At 39.4% G+C, this 25,636-nt stretch overlaps 2 protein-coding genes across 2 annotated transcripts in view; one reads left to right on the top strand and one right to left on the bottom strand.

Moving 5' to 3' along the window:
- The first annotated feature begins 1,653 nt into the window (after nucleotides 1-1,653).
- On the top strand, nucleotides 1,654-11,049 carry LOC109464295. The gene is made up of 6 exons (XM_019761249.1): nucleotides 1,654-2,014; nucleotides 3,068-3,424; nucleotides 5,442-5,602; nucleotides 6,012-6,112; nucleotides 6,598-6,701; nucleotides 10,211-11,049. The coding sequence occupies exons 1-6, from the start codon at nucleotides 1,654-1,656 to the stop codon at nucleotides 11,047-11,049; spliced, it is 1,923 nt and encodes a 640-aa protein (XP_019616808.1).
- A 9,944-nt stretch (nucleotides 11,050-20,993) lies between these two features.
- The window catches only part of LOC109464294 (L-ascorbate oxidase-like), an 18,392-nt gene continuing 13,749 nt past the window's right edge, over nucleotides 20,994-25,636 (bottom strand). The window contains exons 12-14 of the mRNA XM_019761248.1: nucleotides 23,518-23,832; nucleotides 22,434-22,619; nucleotides 20,994-21,975 (exon numbers count right to left, since the gene is read on the bottom strand). Coding sequence (XP_019616807.1) covers nucleotides 21,929-21,975; nucleotides 22,434-22,619; nucleotides 23,518-23,832 — 548 coding nt within the window. The 3' untranslated portion in view covers nucleotides 20,994-21,928. The remainder of the gene's footprint in view (nucleotides 21,976-22,433; nucleotides 22,620-23,517; nucleotides 23,833-25,636) is intronic.

Genomic DNA, 25,636 nt, shown 5'->3' with positions numbered 1-25,636 from the left:
CACTTTATCACTTTACTTATGATTTTTGTTTGAATGTTCAATGATTTTGTGTGTGTTGACAAAACAAAGAGGAATTTCGATTACTTGTCTCCTAGAGGATTTCTATGGTACCGCAGTAAAATTCCGTTTTATGTAGCTTTTTGTGGTGCAAGAATAACTTAGTTGGCTTAGACTTCATTCTAACAGCTTTCCTTAATTTTTTTTTTCTTGTGTTTTTAAAAATGAAAGGGAATTCATGGTTCTTGCCTTGTGAACTTGTGGGTCAATTGGACGATAATGAACATTATACACAAAATAATATCGCTTTCAAGTTGGAATTCAAGACATATGTAGAACAATCAACTGTGCATATATTCAATCCGTGTCTCTGTTATGAAGATGAGGATAAAATAGTCCAGGAAAGGGTTACATTTTGTCAATAGTGCATTTTTTCTGTTATTAAAAGGATGATTATAGTAAAAAGCCAATTAAACAAATTTGCAGAGTTTAAACGGAACAGGATACTGATGTACCATCTACCGCCACAAGTACGCAGTAAACTCAGGTGCATTCTTTCAGACTGGAAGCAACAGACATTCTAGACGGTGGGCTAAGGTATTTATGTTGTGAAGGGGACGGCAGTGCGCGGCGCGGTCTGACTAACCAGGGAAAAACACCAGGTGTTGAAGCGATCTCCCGTCGTCCTTTGCGCTAAGTTAGCCGCCATTTTTAATTCCAAATGTCGACTTGTTCTCCCAGTTCCATTTAATAATAACGCTGAAGAAGAGTGACGAATGTCGCTTGAAAAATCAGGAAGTAATCTCCACAGTAGCATTTGATTTGTTTGCCGGGACTTTCCTACTTGTAGTATTTGGATGTTGAAAGAAGGTGAACATCTTTAAACATAACTTTCTCATATCAGGACATGTTATGTATACTTTCTAGAAAACTCTAGCAAAGCCCTATTTCATAGGATAGGACTATCATTAGGTGGGGAATATAACCAACTGATATATTTCTTAAAAATGAGATTTTTTTGTTTCATGATTACTTTTAAGTAATTAAAAAAATCATCATAAGTGAACATCCGCCAGTGTTAACCTTATTCGGCGGAGGTATGAGATTGTGTTATTCCAGGTTTGTGTATAATATTCATTCTCGCCCCAGTCGCCAACAATGACAGTGACCAACTAGAACTATGAAACCCCTTATATCTGAACGGTGTCCAGTTTTAAAGACACAACAAAGAAAATAAATCCGCTTGAGTGCGCGAGCTAACAGCATTAATTCTTCCACCCCGAAAGAGACCTTTCAGAACTGACTGCGGTACCACGGAAAGTCGCTAGGAGGCTTGTATCTGACGTTGTTCTTTGTTTTGTTAAGTCATACCAAAATCCTCCGAGATTGAAACAAACATCGGTAAAGTGATATAATGAAACCCTCTTGCGCTCTACATTACTATTCTACGCACTGAGAAATACAATACAAACTTGGTTCGAAGCTGTTTTATATACATTAGGCGGTCATAGCAAACATTAGATTAGAAAATTCCGAGCTGCTTTGATCGGGTGTTACATGTGACTTGTCATCTCTAATATCCAGACAATTAAAGTGTTACCGACGTTTTGAAGTAGAGCTCAGTGGAGATCAGAACCAGGTCGGGTGCGACCCGAGATGGCGGCTAGTCCGTCAGATGGTCCGGCAAACCCCCGGCGGGGCACCTACACGTGTGGCAGGGATACAGAACCGACCCCTGCCGCCACTACCTGTGGACGATTCGCTTTAAGTACCGCAGAAATATTATTGGAAGACAGGAACGTGGATGGAGGAACGGCCATGTCGTCTCCCCCATATGCCAACGATAACAAGTCGGGGAGAATCCCTCTTCCCTCCGTAAAGTTCACGAAGATGCCTCCGGCTCATCGGCCTCATCGCCCCGGACAGAGCGATGGAAGAAGGGAGAGCGGGTACGACAATCTTCAGAAACAAGCCCACCAACACGTACCATTAAATCCGGTGTATAACGCATCAACAGGTTAGTCACAAAATTATTGCACGGAATAAAGAATAATCTAACTGTAATTTATGTCTTTTCGTAATAGTCTCTAAAGGGAAACTCGAAAAATAAGCTCAAGTTTGGTAGCATAAAATGATGGACTGGATGGGACGTATTTCTGGGGATTTGCAAATTTATGGAAATTAGGTTACACGAAGGACGCTATGAGAAATAGCTCATTGTGGGAGAATGTCCATTTTCCTGGCCTTAAAAAATCCTTACCATGTTTGTATGACAACCGTTATAATTGATTAAAAAAAACGCCTACTTCTCCGAGGAGTGCTTAATCGCAGTCGGCGGGCATAACTACCCAAGATGCCCAACAAACTGCCTGTCTGCCCGCGGCACGTAGGTCATCTTGCCCTGGGAAATGTCCCGACTGGGAAGTATTTGTACAATGAACTGGATTTATAGCAAAAAGGTGGTCGAAATGTGTAGTACTACCCAAAGATCTGGATTATCAGATTTTGAACCACTCTCTGCATGAATATTTTTACTCGTCCTTTATTGAATATGAAAAGTGCAAATTGATAGCGTCACAAAACGTTAGGGACAGACTATGTGCGTGGGAGTGTGGGGAGTCTACAAAGCAGGAACAATTCCTCGCTTCATGTGGCCTTTGTAATCTCGAAATTAAAAAGTCACGTGTGATATTCCTTATTGTGTTTGGTAGCACTACAAATAATTTGTCTTTAACATCTAGATTTTGATTAACTTTTATAATGGTTATAATGTGACGCAGTTCTACAATTTTACGCCTTTGCTAATTTTAGTCCTGTTAACTGTTACATATATTGCCCAATCGGCATACCTTTTGTATAAGGTTACTCTTAACAAAAATGAAATGTGTCACAGATTGACCACTGGCATTTTATGTGCATTCTAATTGAATATACAAATTAACTCCTCATTTGCATGATTTATAGTCCTATTTTAGCACAAAAGATATAAATAAAGTGTTATTGTTGATTATGCAAATCAAGCTCTGATTTGCATAATCTATATCCAATGACGTTCACCTTTTGCCGACAGACGAGGAAACTGTGCCCAAGAACCCGAGATCAGGAAGAACCACCGGCGGGGACCGACCTGAGACGGCCGGCACACACCATTACACACTTCGGAACAGCGCCCGACGGCCTGCCCCCTCCATCCCGAGGACAGGAAGAACCACCGACAGGGCCCGACCTGAGACGGCCGGCACACACCATTACACACTTCGGAACAGCGCCCGACGGCCTGCCCCCTCCATCCCGAGGACAGGAAGAACCACCGACAGGACCCGACCTGAGACGGCCGGCACACACCATTACACACTTCCGAACAGCGCCCGGCGGCCTGTCCCCTCCATCCCGAGGCCTGCCAGAGCGCACGACGGGTCATTGAGCGGTCAGACGGGCAACCGGTTAACCAGAATCAGCCTCCAGGTACAGTAGAAATAATTTCTAGCCCAGAGGTGTATATGGTGACGCAAAGCCTACTCTTTCTGACAACGCAAAAACTGACCTTTTACTCCGTGGCAGTCCTGCATTCTCATCAGTTGTCAATTTCAATATATTATCACTTACCTAAAACTTTATCACCACATCAGAACGTATTTAAAAGATTTCAATTTCCCCCCGTGTTATCTATTTATTGTGTCCTCTCTTTGCCATCATTTATCATTGGGTGGGGAACCGGACTTGCGCTTTTGAAATTCCTGTATTTCCTGTTTTGCCCGTCTTAAAGTTGCGTTTGTTTTTTCTTTAATTATTATATATATTTATTTAGTGGTGCCGTGAACATAAGTGCTTTCCACTTGAGTGCGGCGTTACCATGTCTTGTACCAAGGCCTACTCAGTTCCTATAATAACCATATAAACACATCTCATCGCTCTGTCAACATCTACACGATGACCTTTTCAGACTAATCAGACTCTAATACACCATTAAGTCTTCACACCCCGTCAAGCCTTCTTTATGTAATGGATTGTTCACAATCAAATAACATTTAATAACCGATTTCAGTAAGGCTTTCGATAGGATAAACCACACCAAGCTAATTAACAAGATGTTGACATGTGGGGTAAGGGCGTCAATTATGCCTTGGATATGTAGCTTCCTCACAAACCGTAGCCAGTGCGTCCGATACCGTACCAAATCCTCAAATTGGGAGGGAATCTCATCTGGAGTGCCTCAAGGCACTAAATTGGGACCGATTCTTTTTCTTATATATGTCAATGACGCCTTACAAGATGACATTCTAAATCGTTATAAATACGTAGATGACCTGTCGGTATGCGAGAGCAGACTTTTCTGTGAAGCGAGCCTAATTCAATCATCTATGGACCGACTCAACTCTTGGGCAATTAATAATGACATGAAGCTAAATGACGATAAGTGTATGCTCATGACCTTTTCCTTTATGAGAGACTGCCCCCCACCCCCTAATATAACACTTCATAATAAGCCCCTTATGTATACCGAATCCACCTGTATTCTCGGTTTATGGCTCTCGTGGGACCTGAAATGGGACAAACATATTGAAGTTATAACAAAGAAGGGGAGCTCACGTCTTTTCTGGCTGAAGAAATTGAAACATTCCGGACTCCCTGTTCAAGACCTTTGCGATTTCTACCAAGGATACATACGCCCCACCCTTGAATATGCGGCCCCAGTTTGGAATTCAAGTATCTCCGCACATCAAGTAATAAAAATTGAACGCATACAAAAACGAGCAGTAAAGATAATCCTTGGCCCCAGGTACACGTCTTACAACATCGCCCTGTCCCAATTATGTTTGCCGTCCCTAGAGAAAAGAAGAGAAGCCCTCAGCCTTAAGTTTGCAAAGTCCCTCCTTAACTCCCCTACGTTCAGACATTGGTTACCCCCAACCCGCTCAGATATTCATGGCAGATGCCTGAAGGGGGCAAACCAACTCGACATTCCCTTGACGAAAACAAAGCGGTACAAAACGAGTCCAATCCCCTATTTCACTGATTTGTTAAATAAGCAGACCTAGGTTGAAATCTCCCAGTACCGGACCAATATAGTTTTTAATCATTAGATACTTCTGATCTATATCTGTGTACAGCCAGTATTTGTTTATGTTTGTATCTAGTTTGTCAATGTCCTTTGTTTGTTAGCTCACCTTATTGTTTAATTGTTTTTAAACCTGTGTACGTAATTCAGCGGTATTGTACGCTGCCATGTACAAGGAGTGTTGCCAATAAACTATTATTACACAAAAAAATGTATTGACCTCAGTCTACTGAGGAAGATCAGAATGACTCATCAAAATGTTCTAGGTGAGGGAACTGTATTCTGTTGGATCAAATGTTTTAACTTTAAACATTTGTTTTTATTGTCGATGAAATGTAAATATTGAAAAGGGGCTAAAAAGTCATGTATCTTTTCTTCTTCTCAGATGCACCGAATGAAGGACGTTCCATCTGGGAACGACTAAGGAACCACGGCCAAAGAGTCGCCATGTTTATCATCATCATCATAGGGTCCGTTGTCATGGTAACGCTGATGGTACATGTGATTCTGGTTCACACCGGCTCTCAACCGTCTCACCATAACCATGTAAGTTTACCTCTACTTTTTAAAACTGTACAGAAGCTTTCTTTTATGCAAGATTACAAACGTAAACACTACATGGCACAGATCAATATGCAGTATGTATTAGACCATCTATATTCAGGTCGTGATACCTTAACTCAGAAAAAAAAGAGAACTTGTCAAGTTATTTTGAAGTTACATCACTATGATACCGAGTCAACAAAAAGGGCTAACAACAACGATAAATATTTAGGTTAAATAGCGTCAAGTACTGTTTAACGTTAATCAAGTAGAGTTCGGAAAACCTCCTTAAAATACAGCGCTTTTCTCGATTTTGCTGTTTAATTCCGTGTCATTGTTTTTGGAAATAAGATTAACATCATTATCTATCCGTTATGTATTGTGTAATCTAACACTATTCACATGTCTGTAGCCTGTGACAACCAATCGAGGGACCGGCACCACGGACTCTACTGCGCATGCTTGGCAAAGTTCTGCTGTGCTGAGGACAGTGACGTCGGCTTACGTCATCTTACGTCATCGTGGGTAGCAGCTGTCTAATTTTTTTTCGGATCTTGTACTAGTTAATATTTATTGCAGATATGGTATTCATATTATGACAGAAAAATATGTGATTTGAATCTCTCATTAACTCTATGTAGACCCTTGTTTGGACTAAAGAGCACAAACAATATTTTATCTTCTGCGAAGTAAACAAGTAAATACAACTAGAAAGGTACCATTTGCAAAGCAAATGCATAATGTTTACCTTCGCACGTGGTCTACTCTGTTAATTCTTTCTCAAATATATGCATATATATGGTCAGACAGGAGTCTATATGTAAACCCCTTTAAACAATATAAGATAGCAACATTATGTAACCCAACACCAGTTACCATGGTGACAGACGTCAACAAATCTTGTCATTGGCCAGGTCAGAGGTTAGTGTTTGGAATGGAAGAGGAAACTGAGTAAAAACAATATGTTTTCCTTTGGTAAACACAATAACCGTTCCACAGGTTGATCCGGCCCGTCGGCGTGGTCCTCCTGACTCAGTCCTTGCTGGAGTGGAAACATCAGGACCTACACAAATCAGCAGGACGCTTCCCGTGGACACTAAAGGTTTGTTACTACTTTACGTTAGGGATTGTAGAAGATTTGTTTTGACCAACTTATAGTTTTTTTACGTAGCTGGAAATGTAAGAATCTAGTGAATACATACATCTAAGGTTTACCTATTTTTATTTCTGAACTTTCACAGTCTTTTCCTGAAGTTGAGATAATCAAATGAATGTCATTAGGGTCCTGAATACACAGTTAGTAAAAAAAGTTATTATTATGTATAGTTTTTCTCTGAAATTAAGATGAATGAATACTCGGCGAACGCACTACTATTTCAATGCCTAACAAGAGCTCCGAAATCTTATACCTTCATGAAATATAGGCTTGATATGTAAATGTAAATTTCTTCTTTAATTACGCAAATGACCTCTGCAATAACATAACATATGCATCGTGATGTTAACTTTTGATTAACTTACAGATGTCCCAAGTATGACATTCCTATCATTCACCATTAAGAAATTATATAATTTTCGCATTAATTATGCAAATTCGGTCATCATTTGCATAATTAGTATCTGTTGATGTTTCATCTGCCATAGGTTACATGCATTACATGTATGAAAGTACTATAACGTTAAACACTGTAATTAAAGAATGTCCTTATTAATTATGCAAATAAAGTCCTCATTTGCATAATTTGCATTTAATTATGTACATCTCTCTCTCAGTCACCTACCTACTAAAATGATGAAAATACGTTGTTCCTATCTGGACTTATTGGCAATCAAAGATTTCGCCCGAAGGTCCCTGTAGTTCCAGAACAAGCTGGTAGGGGGACCAAACCTACACCACTTTTTCCTGACAAAAAAATCTATCTAAAATATACCTGTTACCAAACATTCAAGACCACAGCATGTTCAGGACAAAAGATACAAAAACCAGAAGTTCTGCTGCAGTACCAAGGTCATCCACCAGGAGGCCAATATTTGACCTTGATATTTGTCTTCCTAAGACTTACCAGCATACCAAATATCACAATCCATTAACGCGTTATGAAGTTATGCTGACTACAAATGTGCGGAAACACAAACACACACACAGACAGACAGACAGACACACACACACAGAGAGACAGACAGACGCGCCAAAAACAATACCTCAATTTTTTATGGAGCAAATAACTCCACCAAATTAGTATTTAATGAACATTTTGCGTATTTAGAACCTTAATAAATAATCTGACTTCATTTTTACCTCAGCCCCGTCTATCCTAGAAACTGTAAAAAAAACATTGCGAATTCATAATTGCAATTACTGTCATTTGTCCTGTGGAGATATACAGGCACGTCAACACAACGTACTGCGTCTATTTGTTGCAGACGGTATCTTTTCCGACACAGCAAATTAGAAAATATGGACATGTAGAGAGAGGAGATTTTAGAACACCCGAGCACGATATGGCGCAGTACGTTGTCGGTGGCAGACTAATTATAATTCTTATAGTGGCGCTATTTGAATATCAATTTGGCGCAATGCTAGGCTGTATTATGCTTCACGTGACAAACCCAATTGGCCAAGCAGGTCTTGTGCCAAAGTCAAAGCTACATCCTTGTACCTTCACGGTAGTCAAATCTGGGCTGCAAAGTTCCCACATTTCATACAACCCGAACTGTGTTCAATCGTGTTCGATCTGGGCAATTCGAATCGAACCCGCGTTCTATTTCGGGGTCACCTGCGGTCATTTACAATAAAGCGGCAATACAAGCCCTTTTGCCTGAGTGACTCGCAACAGATAAAAAACAAGAATTCTGAGATTTCATACCTCCATAAAATATGTAGAGTTTATGTAAATGTTTTGTTTCATTAAATATCGAAATAAGGTGGCAACTGATATAATGTACTTTAATTTATGGTATTCTAAACTCAACTTACAATATTTTGCGTGTCAAACTCCTATCCTCTGGCAATATTTCACTTAAACTTCCTCATTAATTATGCGAATTGCCTCTATATTAACATAATATATGCATAGTGTTAACATTTAAGTAACCTACATGTCACAAGGTACAGAATTGCCATCATTCACCATTAAGAAATCATATAATTTTCGCAATAATTATGCAAATTAGGTCATCATTTGCATAATTGATATCTGTTGACGTTCTATCTGCAAAAGATTACATATATTATATGTATGAAAGTACTATAATGTAATTATGGAATTTCCTAATTAATTATGTAAATTAGGTCTTCATTTGCATAATTTGCATTTAATCGTGTACAAATCTCTCTCAGCTACCTACTTACCAAAAATGATGAAAATATGTTGTTCCTATCTGGACTTATTGGCTTTTAAAGATTTCGCCCGAAAGTCCCCTGCAGTTCTAGAACAAGCTGGTGGGGGAACAAACCCACACCACTTATTTCTGACAGGAAAAGCTATCTGTCACAAAAGTCAAGACGATAGCATGTTCAGGACAAAAGATACAAAACCCGGAAGTTCTGCGGCAGTACCAAGGTCATCCACCAGGAGGCCGGTATTTGACCTTGAACTTCGTCTTACCATACCAAATATCATCACAATCCATAAAGGCGTTCTGAAGTTATGATGACCACAAAGTTTCTGAAACACACACAGACAGACACACAGACAAACACGCCAAAAACAATACCTCCATTTTTCATGGAGGTAACAACACTTTTCTATAATATAGTTTCCTGGACATGTCCACTATAATTTTTTGTGGACATGTAACATGTAGCGAAGCTACTGCCGTATCCTTGGGTGACCTTGAATACTGTAATGATCCTTTACACCTGTATGAATAACAAAATGCACACTTTCGGGCGATATGACATGTCTGCAAAACTCGTTCAAACCTGGAAGCATGGAGAGTCAAAACATACCCCATTTACGGCTCAAAATGACTGACACGTTTGTCCCGAAAATCGCGTTTAAGGGATTTTTGAAAAATTGCCTTAATTTTGAATTATGGGTAATTCAGTGAAAAAATGTCAAAAAATGCAACTTTTTCACCAATATGTCGAAAAAAACTAGACTTAAAATCAGAAATGAAAAAATTCCTAAAACACTATTTTTGATCTTATTCCTAGTCGTCGAAAAATGTCAAAATCGGGGATCTGGGGTAATACACGTAGCCAGGTTTGAACGATGTTTGCCTAAAAACATGACATGACTGGTGCTCGGAAACCCGAAAATAATCGTCTTTCTGAGCGAAATTTAAAAAAAATCAGTAATTTAACATAAAAAGCTAACATTAAGAGGATGTTAAGGTAATAATTTCATTTCAATTTGACGAAATTTACCACTAAATACTATTTGCTTACTTTTTAATGTTTTACGGGTAGTCCAAAACAGGCCAAAATAGCGTCTTGTAACCTGATACCTTTTCGAACGCGCCTAGCAATGGGAAAGAATGCCGTAGTGACAGACCGCCGTGCTTCCAGCCTGTATGTACCCCTCTGTTTTCATGGGGTTTTTTTTGCGAGGCATGAAGGTTTGTGTGGGGTTTTGTAACAGGCTGCATTCATTTATATTGCTGTAGAAGTGTCTGGTGGTGGAAGCAGCATCAGCTTTGATTTTGAGTCGGGGGCTGGAAAACTGCAGGGCGCAAATGGAGTCGCAGTTTCCGCCGACAACAAGATCTGGGTGGCTGACCGGCCCAAGGCGTGCCTCCAGGTGTACAGCATGGCAGGCACTTACCTACACCAGTTCCCCAAAGGTGCACCGGGGATAGGTTACCCATTAAACAAGACGCCAGTTGATGTGTCCATCGACAGAGATGGCCACCTGTGGGTCTTGATGCATGGGTACCCTAAAAGCCCTGATACCGTGGCACAGTTCACCAGGAAAGGTCATCTCAAAGCCAAGTTTGACCTTCCCGACACTGTACCACGGGGGGCAAACCGCGGAATGGCTGTGGGCTTGCGCAACAACCACGTTTTCGTCACCTGGTCTGACGGTTACAATGGTGGTGTGCAAGCCTTCCAGCCGAATGGTAAACTCCTCTGGGATGGCCAGCGGCGGATGCAGAGGCCGATGTACGTCGCCGTTAACGAAGAAGGGAACGTCTTCGTCTCCGACTACAACACCCACTACATCTACATGTACGACGCCGCTGGACAATACGTGTTAAGGTTTGGAGGACCGGGGCTGAGTGGTAGTGACCTGAATTATCCTCGAGGCATCTGTGTGGACAAGTCCGGTCATATTGTGGTAGCGGACTCAGACAACCAGCGCGTGGTGGTGTACACAAGCCGGGGTGACTATGTCCGCCACATCGCTATCCGTGCTTTACACCTGAGAGATGTTGCAGTGGGACCGGGAGGACAGTTGGTTGTGCTGAATTTTAACAAAATCACTGTCCTCCCCTTCTACTTATAACCATGCTCAAAGGTGGCCCTTGTATAAGAGTAGCGGTTTGTTGGCTGTTAAATTTAAGTTTCGCGCACTATTCAAGAAAGAATCGCCCCGACCAATTTCCGGTTCAAGTACGTGTCTGAAATTTCACATGTATGACAGTACGTCTTCACCGAATGCGTATTGTAATTTAATTTCAGACCTTTGGCATTTTTTATAGTTCATTCCATACCATAGGGATAAAGAATATATTTTTCTTGACATTTTTTTCTTTTTCTGCTCCTGCCATTTAGCTAATTGGTTTCAACATTTTTAGCCAAGCGACGTTTGGAATAAAGGTAAGGTCGACAAATGCCAAAGGGCGATTTTTTTTTTGCATCCTAATTTGTCTTACAGTGCTTTTAGATTATTTTCTGATTTTTTTATTCGTGACTGAAAATAATGGCAGTTTTTTTTCTTTGTCTATTTTTCTATAACCCATATGTCGCGTGGCACATACAGTACCATCTATATAACACCCTGTATAGGTACGATTTGGGGGTATTTCTCGTGCAACGCATCACACCGCAGCGAAACGCAACGAATGCGGAAGTAACTATGCCACTGCAGGGCAAAAAAAATGGGGGGCTATGATCTAATTAAGACATGAAATTATTGAAAAATATTATGCCAGGAATGCCAGCAGGACAAGGGAAACATTAGTTTAAAAAGTTTTTTTGCCCATATGTGCGTGTTTAGGACCCTACCGACCGCTTTAAATCTGACTGTCTTAACTAACTATTACACCTTTTTCTAACTTAGGAGAAGACTAGTAAAATGTCCTGGCCCTTAATAAACCGGTCGGGGTGATTCATTAAAGAACAGTCCCTGTCCTGTGTAGAAGGACTGGAGTATTGATGGGGATTAACGTTGATTTTAATATAGTAGAAGTTGATATATACAGAAAAAAACCATCTTAGTCGAATAGACTATTGGTCCAAAAATGGCACAAAGTATTGTTTGCTGAATCAATAAATTCCGTTCCTAGTCATTCTTGAGATTTTACGGAAAAACGAATACAAGTTTGGTGTATACCATATTTTATTTGGTACAGAGAAGTTTTATATTAAAGCATATGGAATAATTATTTATGAAGCAAGTTTAAACTGTAATTTCCAACACAACAAATTGATTGGAATCAAATTTTTGACTGTATAACTCAAGTCTTTGTCAAGGAATGAGCAATCCAACGCTTCCGTGATGTCACGCAGATAACACACGTGACTCCGAGAGCAGTGGATCGTAGGTTTCAAAAGTCTGTGACGCCACCCGTCTCTGTTGAGGGATGGTTGTAATACCCTGATGTAGATGGCCTTTTTAATCCCTTGTGCAAAGAAACCCGGTTCTGAGTCCAAGATTCTTACTTTGTCCAGTGAGACTGAATGACCAGGCGATTCTATGTGTATATGTTGTGAGACCTCCGAAGTAGTCGAGCTGGGTCGTTTGTGTTCTAAGAATCTAGCCTTGCGAGATCTTTCAGTCTCTCCAATAAAGGTTTCTTTACATAGGTCCTTGGAATACTGTCCTTGACACTGTATATGGTATATGGAATTATGCTGCATCGGCGTACATGTCTCATCAAGTTCTGTAGTGTCGTTTAGATGACAAGTTAGACCATACGAAAGAACTAAAGTCATCACAATCAGTTCATTGAATTCTTCGCTGATGTCCTTTGGACACATGTAACGAACCCGATGATGAATATGAAACCAGTTAAGTATCTCATGTTGCATGTCAGCTATTTTTGGATACTTTAATTTTACTAAAAACATGAGCTTGATTAATAGCTTTGTTAGACACAATAATTGCATTACAAAAGGCCATGCATGGACTGCAATTTTGATCTGAAAGAGAAAATCAACTTCAGAAACATGTGTCGGGTTTCTAGATGCGTATAATATGTTGGGCGATCAAAATTAATTGTACTAGAAACTTATTTCATGTCTAACTCAACTATATTGTATGAATGTATGTAAAATAGAAAACAAATATATTTATGAATGTATGTAATTGATTTTTATTGGGAAAGCAGGCACTTTTTATAGGAACAATATTCCAATAACTGTAACAATCACAATTCTGACGACAATGAAGACTGTAACAATAAAACAGTCTGTTACTACTGTAACAATTAAGCCTGTAACTGTTCAATACCACTGTAATACTCAAGCCTGTAACAATGTACCAGTTCAATACCACTGTAACAATCATGACTGTAACAATGTACCAGTTCAATGCCACTGTAACAATCATGACTGTAACAATGTACCAGTTCAATACCACTGTAACAATCATGCCTGTAACAATGTACCAGTTCAATACCACTGTAACAATCATGCCTGTAACAATGTACCAGTTCAATACCACTGTAACAATCATGACTGTAACAATGTACCGGTTCAATACCACAGGCTGTAACAATCATGACTGTAACAATGTACCAGTTCAATACCACTGTAACACTCAAGACTGTAACCGTTTCTTACCACTGTTTTAACAGTGTTTAGAAACTGTTATAAAAGTCTGCTGTCTGCAATTGAGACTGTTGAGAATGCTTAAAATTTACAGTTTTGGTGATTTCTATAATAAAAAAGAACTATTATGGTTCAATGCGCATCTGTGATTTTTTTAAGTGTGTCAGTGTGACAGGACGGTTGGGTGTGTTAGATCGGTCAGCAAGGAAATGAAATGCTTTATACACGAAACAAACGTTTCCTTTCTACACGCAACCCTGAATAAATAAATGGAACATAGAACATAACGTAATGGAAAAAAAACAACAACTGAAAGGAAACTGCAATGGACTGTTAATATGTTTTTTTTTACCATGCACTCTCATTAAAATTTAAAACGGCTGTAAAAACAACCAGATGCCCGTGTATCCTAGCTTACAGTCGGTACTAATTAAACATAATGATGTCAGCTGAGATTTAATTTGTGTGTGTTTACAGGTAATATTAGGTTTGTTTCTTTTTTGGCGACGCCTTTGGGCGGATGCATTTGTGCAAGTACTACGATCGCTTTGAAAGAATTCCAAAAATTGCACGAATGCATTCCCTAGGCATAGGGAATTGGTTTTGAGGCAACCTTCGGCCATGTGGTTTTTGGACCAAGCAGGTGACTTACACCGGGTGCCCACGTGACACCCATCCGGCTGCCTGGCATGATTAATTACTGGCCATCTGTCTTTTCCCCACACCATGGACAGAGAGCACAGCTGTGTGATCAGGAATCTGACATTCCCTCCCCAAGAACAGGCTGGTGGGGGTGGGTTTTATTCTAACAAGTCCTAGGAGAAACAAGTTCAGATCAGATGTAAAATCCAGTCTCTGGTGGAGAATAGAGTGAAGTGGAGTGGAGGATGGTTTTAAGTTTGGTTCGAGTGGAAACTCGACCAAAGTAAAGTAAGTATGTCATCATAAAATTTATATTGCTGGGGAAGAACGGCTGATTCCTCCTATACGTGTATTTGGTATATTGCCCCACACCTTCTCCACCCATCCTGTAAATTTTTTACTAGTACGTGCATGTCTTTATAAGATAGGGAAATCTGTTTTCTTATAATTGTAATGTAGATTGCTAGCTCCACCACATGAAATAATATATATCATTCAGTCGTCGCCTTGGCAATGGTTTTTATTGCCTCAGCCTTGTTTGCATTCAGGGTTTAAGGCGGGCAGTTTTTACACTACGTGTGGTATGTTTTAAAACGCCCCCTTTGCCCAGACATGAAACTGCACCCACCCCACCTCTACACGTAACGCCTACATTACAGCACTCCTATTGCCTAATACAATTGGCTGGCATTTTTTGTACTACATGTTTTCAAACCCATTGCCCAGAGATTGAACTGCACCCACTCCACCCCACCTGTACATGTAACACGTACATCACAACCCTTCACGTTGCCCGTTGCACTACATAGAATAAGTAGTTTTAGATTTACATAGGATCCCCCCACCCACTAATTGCGAGAACCCAACCAAATGCAAGTCAGAATAGGGTTTATACGCAACTACCTCATGACATAGCTCTAAAATGAGTCTAAAATGTCTAAAAAGCAAACATTTTAGAGAAAATGAGATATTATAAACATTTGACTGTTTATTTCTAAATCATCTCCGATATAGCGCTAAGAATCAGACGTTGCCTTACGTAATGTTGACGTTGTAGTCTGATAACTATTCGAGATCCTGATATTCCATTCGTCTGATGAAATAGAAAAGGGGTTTGGGCAAGTTCACTAAAAGTTTTGAATGAAAAGGGCTTGTTTATACCATTCGAACACTTTTCATCCTGTGTTATCGTTAGGGGCATCTTTTGTTAGACAAGATCTCAATTTTTTATTGTTCTATTAAAGCAACAGCACAACTTCGCAGAACTACATTCGACATCTCCCCCCCCCCCCGCCACCACCAAATGGTTCGTCTTAAGTCCTGAATACTTCATTTGAGTCTGCTGACTCTTGGTTAAAACTTGGCCTACCTAGAACCAAATATCTCATCACCCGCCGTGCAGTAGACCGGGCTTATATTCTTGTATAGCTACAAGAACTGTAAATCCCATACAAATATTTCTTGCGGTAAGTACAATATGGTCTTACTGTTTTCCTAATTCTAGTCTTGAAACCGTAACTATTGATTTTATTTTACATCGCTTATTACTATCTTCATAGAGATATTTTTTAGCTAAATGTTTATCTTATGACAATTGGCAAGCTAGCTTTGGCGCATCATCCTAAGAATGACACGTTGAAAAGCTGAACAATGGTGTAATTAGAGCCTGGTTAAGAGTGTCTTAAACAGTGTGTATACATCAGAGATTACCGATACTGCATTTTGTAGATATCTGCTATCTTGTAGATACATAAACTGTTAATCTTAGGGTACACATCGAAATTATGTAAAAAGTGTAAAATGAGCTACGAACTCAAGTCAAAAGTCTGCATTTCATCTCAAGCACTTCGAAAACATCGACTTCGGTAGAGTTAGATGATCCGAATCTCTAATGTTATTTTTGTAAATATTTTTATATCTAGGGGCTATTTCTTTAATAATATTGCACTGTATGTCTCTTTTGTCAACATACAATATCTTTAACCATCAAATCTAATCCAGGTGCTGTATTAACATGACTTGTACGAAGTTGTTTCCTAGACCCAAGAGATGTACTCCCGATAGGGGCTAATGTGGGTTCAATATTTAAAAAAATAGTCAAACTGAATGTTGGTGTGATGTTGAGGAGAACCAGACTCATAACTGTAGCGATATGATTGCCTTAGTGGGTGGTTGTAGTTCGGCGTCAGGACTACATGATTACATTAACATACAGCCATGTTCAGGAGACTCCAATTTCATTTGTCTGATGGTGAAGTACATAAACAAGTTTACTGAACTGAAGATTTTGGAAAAAGAAATATATTCAACACAGAAATAAGTTTGTTGGTGCAAGTTTTGCTTCGATAAAGAAACCATTTAATAAATTCGTAACAGACATACAAGCAATTAATCAACTTCAATAAGTTATTACGTATCACGTTACATACTATAAAATTATTTTTACACTGATGATATTGATCACGTCTTGGTTGATATTGTAAATATTGTTAAGCCCATTTTACTCACTTATTTAGTTGTCCATATGTTAACTGTGAAATACTCACTTGTTCAGTTGTCTATTTGTTAACTGTGCAATATTTGTTTCTCTGTTTTTAAAACACTAGCATACAATTCAGCGCTACTTTTTTTAGTTGCGCTGCCATATGCTGGAGATTGTACTCATCGATCAATCAATAAACAATTATTATTATTATTATCTTATCATGACCATTAATTGTTTGTACAGCTAATCATGCAGACTCCTCCATCCGCAGACGTTTATCGTGAGTACCAACACCTTACCTTTTTTTATCTTCTTATTACCAACTTTATTATCACTCACAGTACAACAATACAAAAAATCCATAGTTATTATTTTTATGATACAAAACAAACAAAATATTGGTTTAAAGTAACGTAAAAGAAGTTACATATATGGTGATATTAAAAATCGATTTTTCGTTATGTTTTATTTCTATAGTTTTTTAGTCTTTTTTCTAAATAATGTAAAAGTTGGTTTAGAATCATCGATGAAACATAGATATATACAGTTTTTAGCAATAAGACTACAATGTGAAATATTACTGACATGCTGTGGGGTTTTAAGTATACCGTACTATATGATAATCATATTTTCGTCTAGTCTGTTTTCATCTTTACAGTACATAAGTTAATGTTCAATAGTGTGTTTAACACTACTCGCATGACTGCCTGTTTATGGTCAAATTGAAACTGCTCTACTGGGCTTGATAATTTTGCCGTTATTGGTAATGCAGCTATAGGGCTCAAAGTTTATTGGCAAAACATGTCTTCATGTGAAAACATAGCATAAAATGTTATCGTTAAATAGTAAGCTAAATTGACGATAGATTTTTGGTTGGAGGGAGCATACCATTTTCAAAACTATACCATTCTATGCATTATGGTCTAGTGTCAAGGTTGAATACCCCAAAATTACACATTCCCTTTACTAGATCACATTGCATCACACGTACATACGACGACAAAAACGTACATGTAGTTTGAAGAAGGAGAGGGTAAAACTAGTACAAAAATTGTATGCAGGTCGACGAAAAAAACATGGCTGAAGACATCGCTACCGCCAACGTCACACCAAGGGTCAACGCAAACGACGTCTCCAAAGGCAGTGTGACGCAAGTATGTTCAGATGCCAAAAAGCAGAGGAATTTGCAGGCTGGGATTGGGGAAGCAATCGACATCACAGGCAATGATGCCTATGAGGAGCCATATACTATTACATACGAATGGCAAAATCCGACATACGGAGCTGTATCCCACTCGTCTGAAAATGATGCAGACCGGACAGTTTCTGTTAAAGCCAACCCTAACATTTCTAAAGGCCTGAACTGGAATCCTTCGTACGTTCCTAACGTACCACAACAATCATCTTGCAGTGAGTTTCCCTTTTTATATGTCGAAATGTAGCTTTACATCATTTATTTCATAATCTATTTTAAACCTTTCTTTTTGTTTTTACAGTTTTGTCAGAGTATCATGATTGGTGGCCAATTCTAATTTTAATAGTAAATTAAATTACACAATATTACATTATACATTCAGGTCATAATTTTACTTCCTTTGTTTCCTGTATATTTCCTCTTTGTTTTTCCGTTGTATTTGTGGTCTCATCTAAATTCAGTTAATTTTTTAGGCATTCGTTGTCAATAATATAATTTCCTCAATTTTACATTATACGTCATGTTAACTTTTCAGTGTGGTAATTTTTGCAAACACGTTGACGTTTAAATCTCTGTGCCATGTATTTTCAGAGTGTAGGAAGATCGTCATTGCTTCGACTATAGCTGCCTTGTGTGTCATGGTGATAATGATCTCCATTGGGACCTGGATGCATTTCAAAAACACTGATAAAGGCACAACCCACACATCTGATTACCCTGCAGTTGACACCACCTATACCTCTAATCACCCTGCTGGAGACACTACCTACACGTCTGTTCTTTCTCCCAGTACCTACACCTCTAATTTCTCTGCTGTTGACACAACCTACACCTCTGTTCACTCTGGTGTTAACACTACCTACACCCCTGGTTACTCTGCTGTTGACACTACCTACACCTCTGTTCACTCTGGTGTTAACACTACCTACACCTTTGATTATTCTGCTGTTGACACTACCTACACCTCTGTTCACTCTGGTGTTAACACTACCTACACCCCTGGTTACTCTGCTGTTGACACTACCTACACCTCTGTTCACTCTGGTGTTAACACTACCTACACCTTTGATTATTCTGCTGTTAACACTACCTACACCTCTGTTCACTCTGGTGTTAACACTACCTACACCTTTGATTATTCTGCTGTTAACACTACCTACACCTCTGTTCACTCTGGTGTTAACACTACCTACACCTCTGTTGACTCTGCTGTTGACACTACCTACACCTCTGTTCACTCTGCTGTTGACACTACCTACACCTCTGATCACCCTGTCGTGGACACCTCCTACACCACTGATCGTACTGTGGTCATGACATCAAATATGACAGCCCACCCAAGGATTCTACCGCTGGGCCTGACCGGATTTGAACATGAAGTAAACACCAATGGTGTTATTGCACCGTTAGCACAAAGTCACCAGAGAGGTATGGCATCTTCAGTTAAAATACTAGTATTTCTTTTATTTCTTGTCTTTTGTAAATAACATTTCTTAATCTCACAAGAAAACTTGAACCACACCAAATGTTGATTCTCATTTGTAACGTCTGCTTATATTTTTATCTATGACTAGTAGGGCTAGTGGTTCCTCAGAAAAAGTGGCGTGATGACTGGCGTTGCGGTCAGGGTTTCCTTTTAGAAAACGGTAAACCTGCCGAATGTGACCCTGAGGGCGTAATCCCATGCTGCTCCCCGGGATACTGGTGCGGCAACACGGCAGACCACTGTGACTGCCATGGCTGTGTGGACTTCAGGCCTATGAGGGGCGCAGGTGTGTAAATACAACTCATGATACAAACACACACAAGAACACTCACACCAATAAGGCTATCATATGTCTTGTTTCATGTTGGGAGCTACTAAAACTTGGCCTATTGTCTAGAATGTGTTTAAGGATTCAGCAGATATTTTTATTGGGTGTGAAAAACATTATTGTTCATTACTCTAATTCTAAAATCATAATGTTTGGGCCATATACTGGTAGAAACCTAATTCTAACTTGCAATATACAGTGCACGAAAGGTTGAATTTACCGACGTGCCATTATCATGGGTTGGGTCTTACTTTTTGTAAAATACATTTATGATTTTGGCAAATCACTTTTTAATACAATTGCCTAGTACAATTAACAAAGCAAACAATACAAGGTCCACTTTTTATCTAAATGTCTAAAAAAATTTCTTTAAAGATGGGCTGATTCGTATCACCAACGCTAGCGGGGTTGGGATTGTAAAAAAAAACTGCTTACTTTGAAACTGAGTAAAAAGTTATGTTTGAATTTTTCTATGATATCCTCTATACAAAACGCAGGAAATGTAATTTCAGAATGTACGATTTTCAAACTTCTCACTGGTCCCTCGAAAAGTGGTAAGACCCCCCCCCTTCAAAATTACTGGCTAGGGGCATGCGATTTGTGTCTCGAGAAGACTGCTATTTATTACCAATGGTAAATCCAACGTTTGATGCAACGGTTTTATGTTTATGTCTATTCTGCTACTAGGGCCAGTGGATTCTAAGAGAAAGTGGCGTGATGACTTGCGTTGCGGTAAGGGTTACCCTGAAGAAAACGGTAAACCTGCCGAATGTGACCCTAACGGTATGTACCCATGCTGCTCCGAGGGAAACTATTGCGGCAACACGAGAGGCCACTGTAACTGCCGGGGCTGTGTGAACTACAGGAACGTAAGGACCACATGCAATTTCTTTTTGTGTAACTTAATCAAGTGCGTGACTAAGGGCCATTGCTAACTAACTAACTACATTGTAAAAAAATGTCGCCCTCTGACAATGGTTAACATGCCAAAAGTGAGCAAATATGTCTGTGGCAGGTAAAAATGAAGAGGGGAGACAAGACAAGGCTCTGATTTATTGTTTTGTCTTTTACTTTGATGCAGTAATGCAAGTCAATTCATACGTGATGTAAGTGATGTTTCCACTAAATGGGAACCATTGCACAATGATTGAAAACGTGTATTTTTCAGTAACGTCAAAAAAGTGATGTTCTAATGGCAGTAAACTGTGCACAATATAGGTGTCATTTTTTTTGTTTTTTAAGGTTTATTTAAAAATGTAGGAATCTTGTTTTTTGGCCTACCTTGTTTTTTTCGCCCATAGCATTGGATTTGGAGTGTACGAAGGCTATCATACATACGGTTTACTTGCAGTGGCTTAACTTTTAATACCTGAGGTACAAGTACATTATGGTAACACTGACTCTTTTAATATCAATTTCTGTCTGAAGCTTTGTCCAGTAGGTTTGAAGTAGGTTTATTTTGTTGTTGATCCAGCATTAAGGCCTAAGTAAAACACTATCGTGTGTGTAAACTTCATTTTTATGTTTACCGAAGGAAAAAATATTGTTTTTGCTCCATTTCTTCTTCTGTTCCAAACACTAACCTCTGACCTGGCCAATGGCCTCTTTTGTTTACGTCTGTCACCATAGTAACTGGTGTCGGGTTACACAATGTGGCAATTTCATAGTAGGTATTTAGACTCCTGTCACCATATACATGTATGTGAATGTGTTTGAGTAAGAATTAACAGAGCAGACCATATCCGAAGGTAAACATTATGCATTTGCTTTGCAAATGTTACTTTTCTAGTATATGCTAACATTTGAATATGTACGTTAATTAAAGTCAAGGAGTCTACAATATAGATCTCATTATACGTACTAACGATGAATACATGTATTTATAATTTATTACTAAACAGAATATTTCACAATGGAGATTACTCAAGAATAATCCTTATATTTTGTGGAAGTAATTGTACTTTTAAAACATAAAGCTACGTGATGACTGTAGACTTCACATGTACAATATTTAGACAGACTTAAGAATAATTCATCCTATACGGAAAATGGGGACTATGTACGCCAACAAATGCCAAACAGCAATACTTACAGACGATACTATTCTATATAAGAAATATTATCCATAAAAACATAAGAGTTTATATTATCGTCACGTGGTGACACTAATTCGGCGGTTAACCTGTCTCATTGTTACAATGAAATCGAAGTCTGCAACCTCATTATGCAACCACATTTGATAAGTACATTTAAACTACAAGAGCAACCATAGAGCTCCAGCCGTCACCAAAAGGTCCAACCCTGTAACAGATGAGACATAACATCAGACATAGGCAGTTTGGAGATAACACAAATTTTCCTATTATACATAATTTTCTACGAAAGGACTGACGAGAACAATACCTTCAGGTGAAAAAGTAGTCTATTTATTGGTCCAATGACTTATTATGTCTGCCAGCTAATTCTTGAGTATATCCAGATCACAAGATATTTAAACCGGAATTTGCGCTGTAGCTCCTTAGTGTCTTTGATGGCGGCGCTTATACAAGTGCAATTAACTTGAAGCCGTCGCCATTGCAGTCTTGTATTTACTTTTATGTGTTTTATTAAATAAAAACCATAAAAGAATTCATCAAGGTCTCATAAAGATCTACATCATGGGCTAAATGTTAAGACTATCTACCCAGGAATCTTAAAGTTATCATGTTTACACACAGGAACACAGACACACACAAACTACACAGACACGCTAGACTTACACATAGAGCTCCTCAATGAAGCAGCTTTGCTGATTTTCTTGAAGTCTTTGTAACTCCAGTCGAAGCTCCCACAGGTAGGGAATCCCGGGGGTGGGGGATTCATCTGTCCCTCCGTCCCCTCCTTAATCATCATGGCCATCCCCTCCACCTGGTGGATCTCAATATGACAGTGCATGAACCACCAGCCTGCAGTTCAGATCATAAAGTGCGAAACATGCACTACTATAGTGTTATTTCAGTTAAGAAACGTATCCGGACAAATTCAGAGTTGACAATATCGGACTGCATACGGACAAGAAATCATCAGCATATACTCATATACATATATGAGTATTATGACCTTTCTGGCGTGTACATGCTCTGAACGCCATTACTGAAAATCCGAAAATAGGAAAAAGCCTAATCCCAACCTGCACACATCTAACTGATATACGTTATCCAATGGGGAGTCACTAACTGTGCTTTGTGTCAGTAGATCCGTTCTTTTATGATGGTTCTTGACAAAAAAACAGCTTTAATTCTGGATTGATGACACTGGTGCATGTAGGCATAGATTTGGTCAGAACAAAGGCCCCGGAATGTAAAGTGCAGAGTCTTGAGACAAATTTACCATATCAAAACAGCAACCATATAAAAGTGTAACTCACTAACTGGGTTTTCGGAAAGTGTACCTGAGTTATCGGAATGTGTACCTGGGTTATTAGAAAGTGTATCTCGGATATCGGAAAGTGCACCTGGGTTATCGGAAATTGTATCTCGGATATCGGAAAGTATACCTGGGTTATCGGAAAGTGTACCTGGGTTATCGGAAAGTGAACCTGGATTATCGGAAAGTGAAACTGGGTGAGTGTACGTCGGTTATCGGAAAGTGTATATGCGTTATCGGAAAGTGTACCTGGGTTATCGGAAAGTGTATCTGGGTTATCGGAAAGTGTACATGGGTTATCGGAAAGTGTATCTGGGTTATCGGAAAGTGTACATGGGTTATCGGAAAGTGTACCTGGGTTATCGGAAAGTGTACCTGGGTTATTGGCAAGTGTACCTGGGTTATCGGAAATTGTACTAGGGTTATAGGAAAGTGTACCTGGGTTATCGGCGACGAACCGAATGACCACGTAGCCTCCTACCGGCACGATGACGGTGTCCTTTTTCGGTCGGTTCGTCAGGTTGAAAGTCCTAGTAGCCGTGCCGTTGTCAGTGTCAGTGTCAGAGTCGGTGTCTGCCCAGACTCCGTCCACAAAGCCCCGGGAGTTGCACCGCTCCGACCCGCCACAGTCGATGTCCGTGTTCTGGGTAACGAATTTGCCGTTGCTGTTGTACTCCGGAAACCCCATGTGCAGGACGTAGAAATGGTGGCCGTGCATGTGGACAGGGTGGGCGGTGCCGTTTTCACCACCACCTAAAGTACAAATGTTTATATATACATGTCATACGGACACAAATTATCGACACGACAGAAGTAGAGGGCCCTAGTTTTAGTTAAATGAAAGGAGATGCATATTATTTGTATACATAATTTGCATAGTTTCGGTAACTCCTTGCCTAAGTTATGCCCCTTACTACAAGGGCACCGATCCTGCCGCTTACATACTACTAACTTTCCAACAACTAGGCTAGGAAAGATATAGACATTAATATCCATCAACTTACTATGTATATATCTATAGAAATAAGTAAATATCAACATGGCTTGTGTATATGGTAGCTGGTTTCACACATGGTGTTCTGAAAAACCCCATACATAGCCTTTATATTATTTTGCACAAAGTAAACGCACAAAATTGATTTTGAAAGGTAGTTACTAACGGATGTTAGAAATAAATGTGATAAATTGTGTAAAATCAGTATAATTCCCTTTTAAGTATCCTTGTATCCCCCATGTAGAGCCCCAACGAACATTTCTAACAATTTTTAGCATTTTTCAACAATTGTCCATTGATCACATGCATCTGCACAAAAAATGCCCATGATTTACGCCGTAAAGAGACGCTATTACCTAATTTATTATGGTCCGAAACCCGGAAAACCTCCATAAAGACCCTTAGTTCACGGCTCGCGTTCTGCGTGTCCCAATTAAACGACACTTGTTTTTGAATCAGCAGGTGTTCCTCTTTTCAGCAACGATAAAACCGTTTATCAAAATTGCCGCGTGACGGAGAAAAGGCTACTTAAAAATTACTAAAATTTAGAAAGATGAAAATTCTGATTTCATTGGTTCTGGTAACCCCCTGGCATACCCGTTTAACTTCAATGTTGCATCTTCAATTTTTGTTTTGCAAAAGTAGAAGACCCATACTATGTGATAAAAGAAACCCCATGTTCATATCATTATTAGAATTACCATGGTATCCATTGAAATTTCAGTAATTTTCAGCCACAAATTGATAGATTTTTGAGGGTCTCAGAGGGGGGTCCCAGAACTCCATAACGAAAAATAGCTGGAGGGTCTTAACTACATGGCTGTTAATAGTTCCTCATACCTATCTCACATACAAAGTATGAGCCGAATTGGCCGACCCCCATCTTCCGACCTCTGCCTGGTTCTGCCTGGTTTTCTCGTGCAATAACTCCATTATATTCCATTCGATTTATCGTAAAGACCGTACTTCAATAGAGTAAATTAGTTAACCTTCAGGCAGATGTAAGCTATTTTTTATTCATTTATCAGTTTAGCAACTACAACCAGGGCTGCAAAACTTGCATGCATGTAGCTACATTCAAGGGATAGCCCGGATATAGTCATAACAGTCCTGTAGTAACTGTGTTCAAGACCAGTTGTACTCACCACTGCCCATGTTGTATATGTACAGCAGCAGGTAAAGACATTATAACTGTAATGCAGTAAACTGTGTTCAAGACCAGTTGTACTCACCACTGCCCATGTTGTATATGTACAACAGCAGGTAATTATATGACATTATAACTGTAATGCAGTAAACTGTGTTCAAGACCAGTTGTACTCACCACTGCCCATGTTGTATATGTATAGCAACAGGTAAAGACATTATAACTGTAATGCAGTAAACTGTGTTCAAGACCAGTTGTACTCACCACTGCCCATGTTGTATATGTACAGCAGCAGGTAAAGACATTATAACTGTAATGCAGTAAACTGTGTTCAAGACCGGTTGTACTCACCACTGCCCATGTTGTACAGCACCAGTTGTACGACGTTACCGGTAGTTATGCTGATGTAGTAGGAA

The sequence above is a fragment of the Branchiostoma belcheri genome, unplaced genomic scaffold (genome assembly GCF_001625305.1).
Source record: "Branchiostoma belcheri isolate BF01 breed outbred unplaced genomic scaffold, Haploidv18h27 scaffold136, whole genome shotgun sequence".
Classification (NCBI taxonomy): Eukaryota; Metazoa; Chordata; class Leptocardii; order Amphioxiformes; family Branchiostomatidae; genus Branchiostoma; species Branchiostoma belcheri.
The sequence above is the reverse complement of the archived record's forward strand: the minus strand, read 5'-3'. Positions and strand labels throughout refer to the sequence as shown.

What these genes read in the sequence shown, in the direction of transcription:
- LOC109464295 (XM_019761249.1), top strand. Translation starts at nt 1,654, where the DNA reads ATGGCGGCTAGTCCGTCAGATGGTCCGGCAAACCCCCGGCGGGGCACC. An exon ending in GCACGACGGGTCATTGAGCG is followed by an intron (nt 3,425 to 5,441) that starts GTCAGACGGGCA and finishes TCTTCTTCTCAG; the next exon opens with ATGCACCGAATGAAGGACGT. An exon ending in GCTTCCCGTGGACACTAAAG is followed by an intron (nt 6,702 to 10,210) that starts GTTTGTTACTAC and finishes ATATTGCTGTAG; the next exon opens with AAGTGTCTGGTGGTGGAAGC.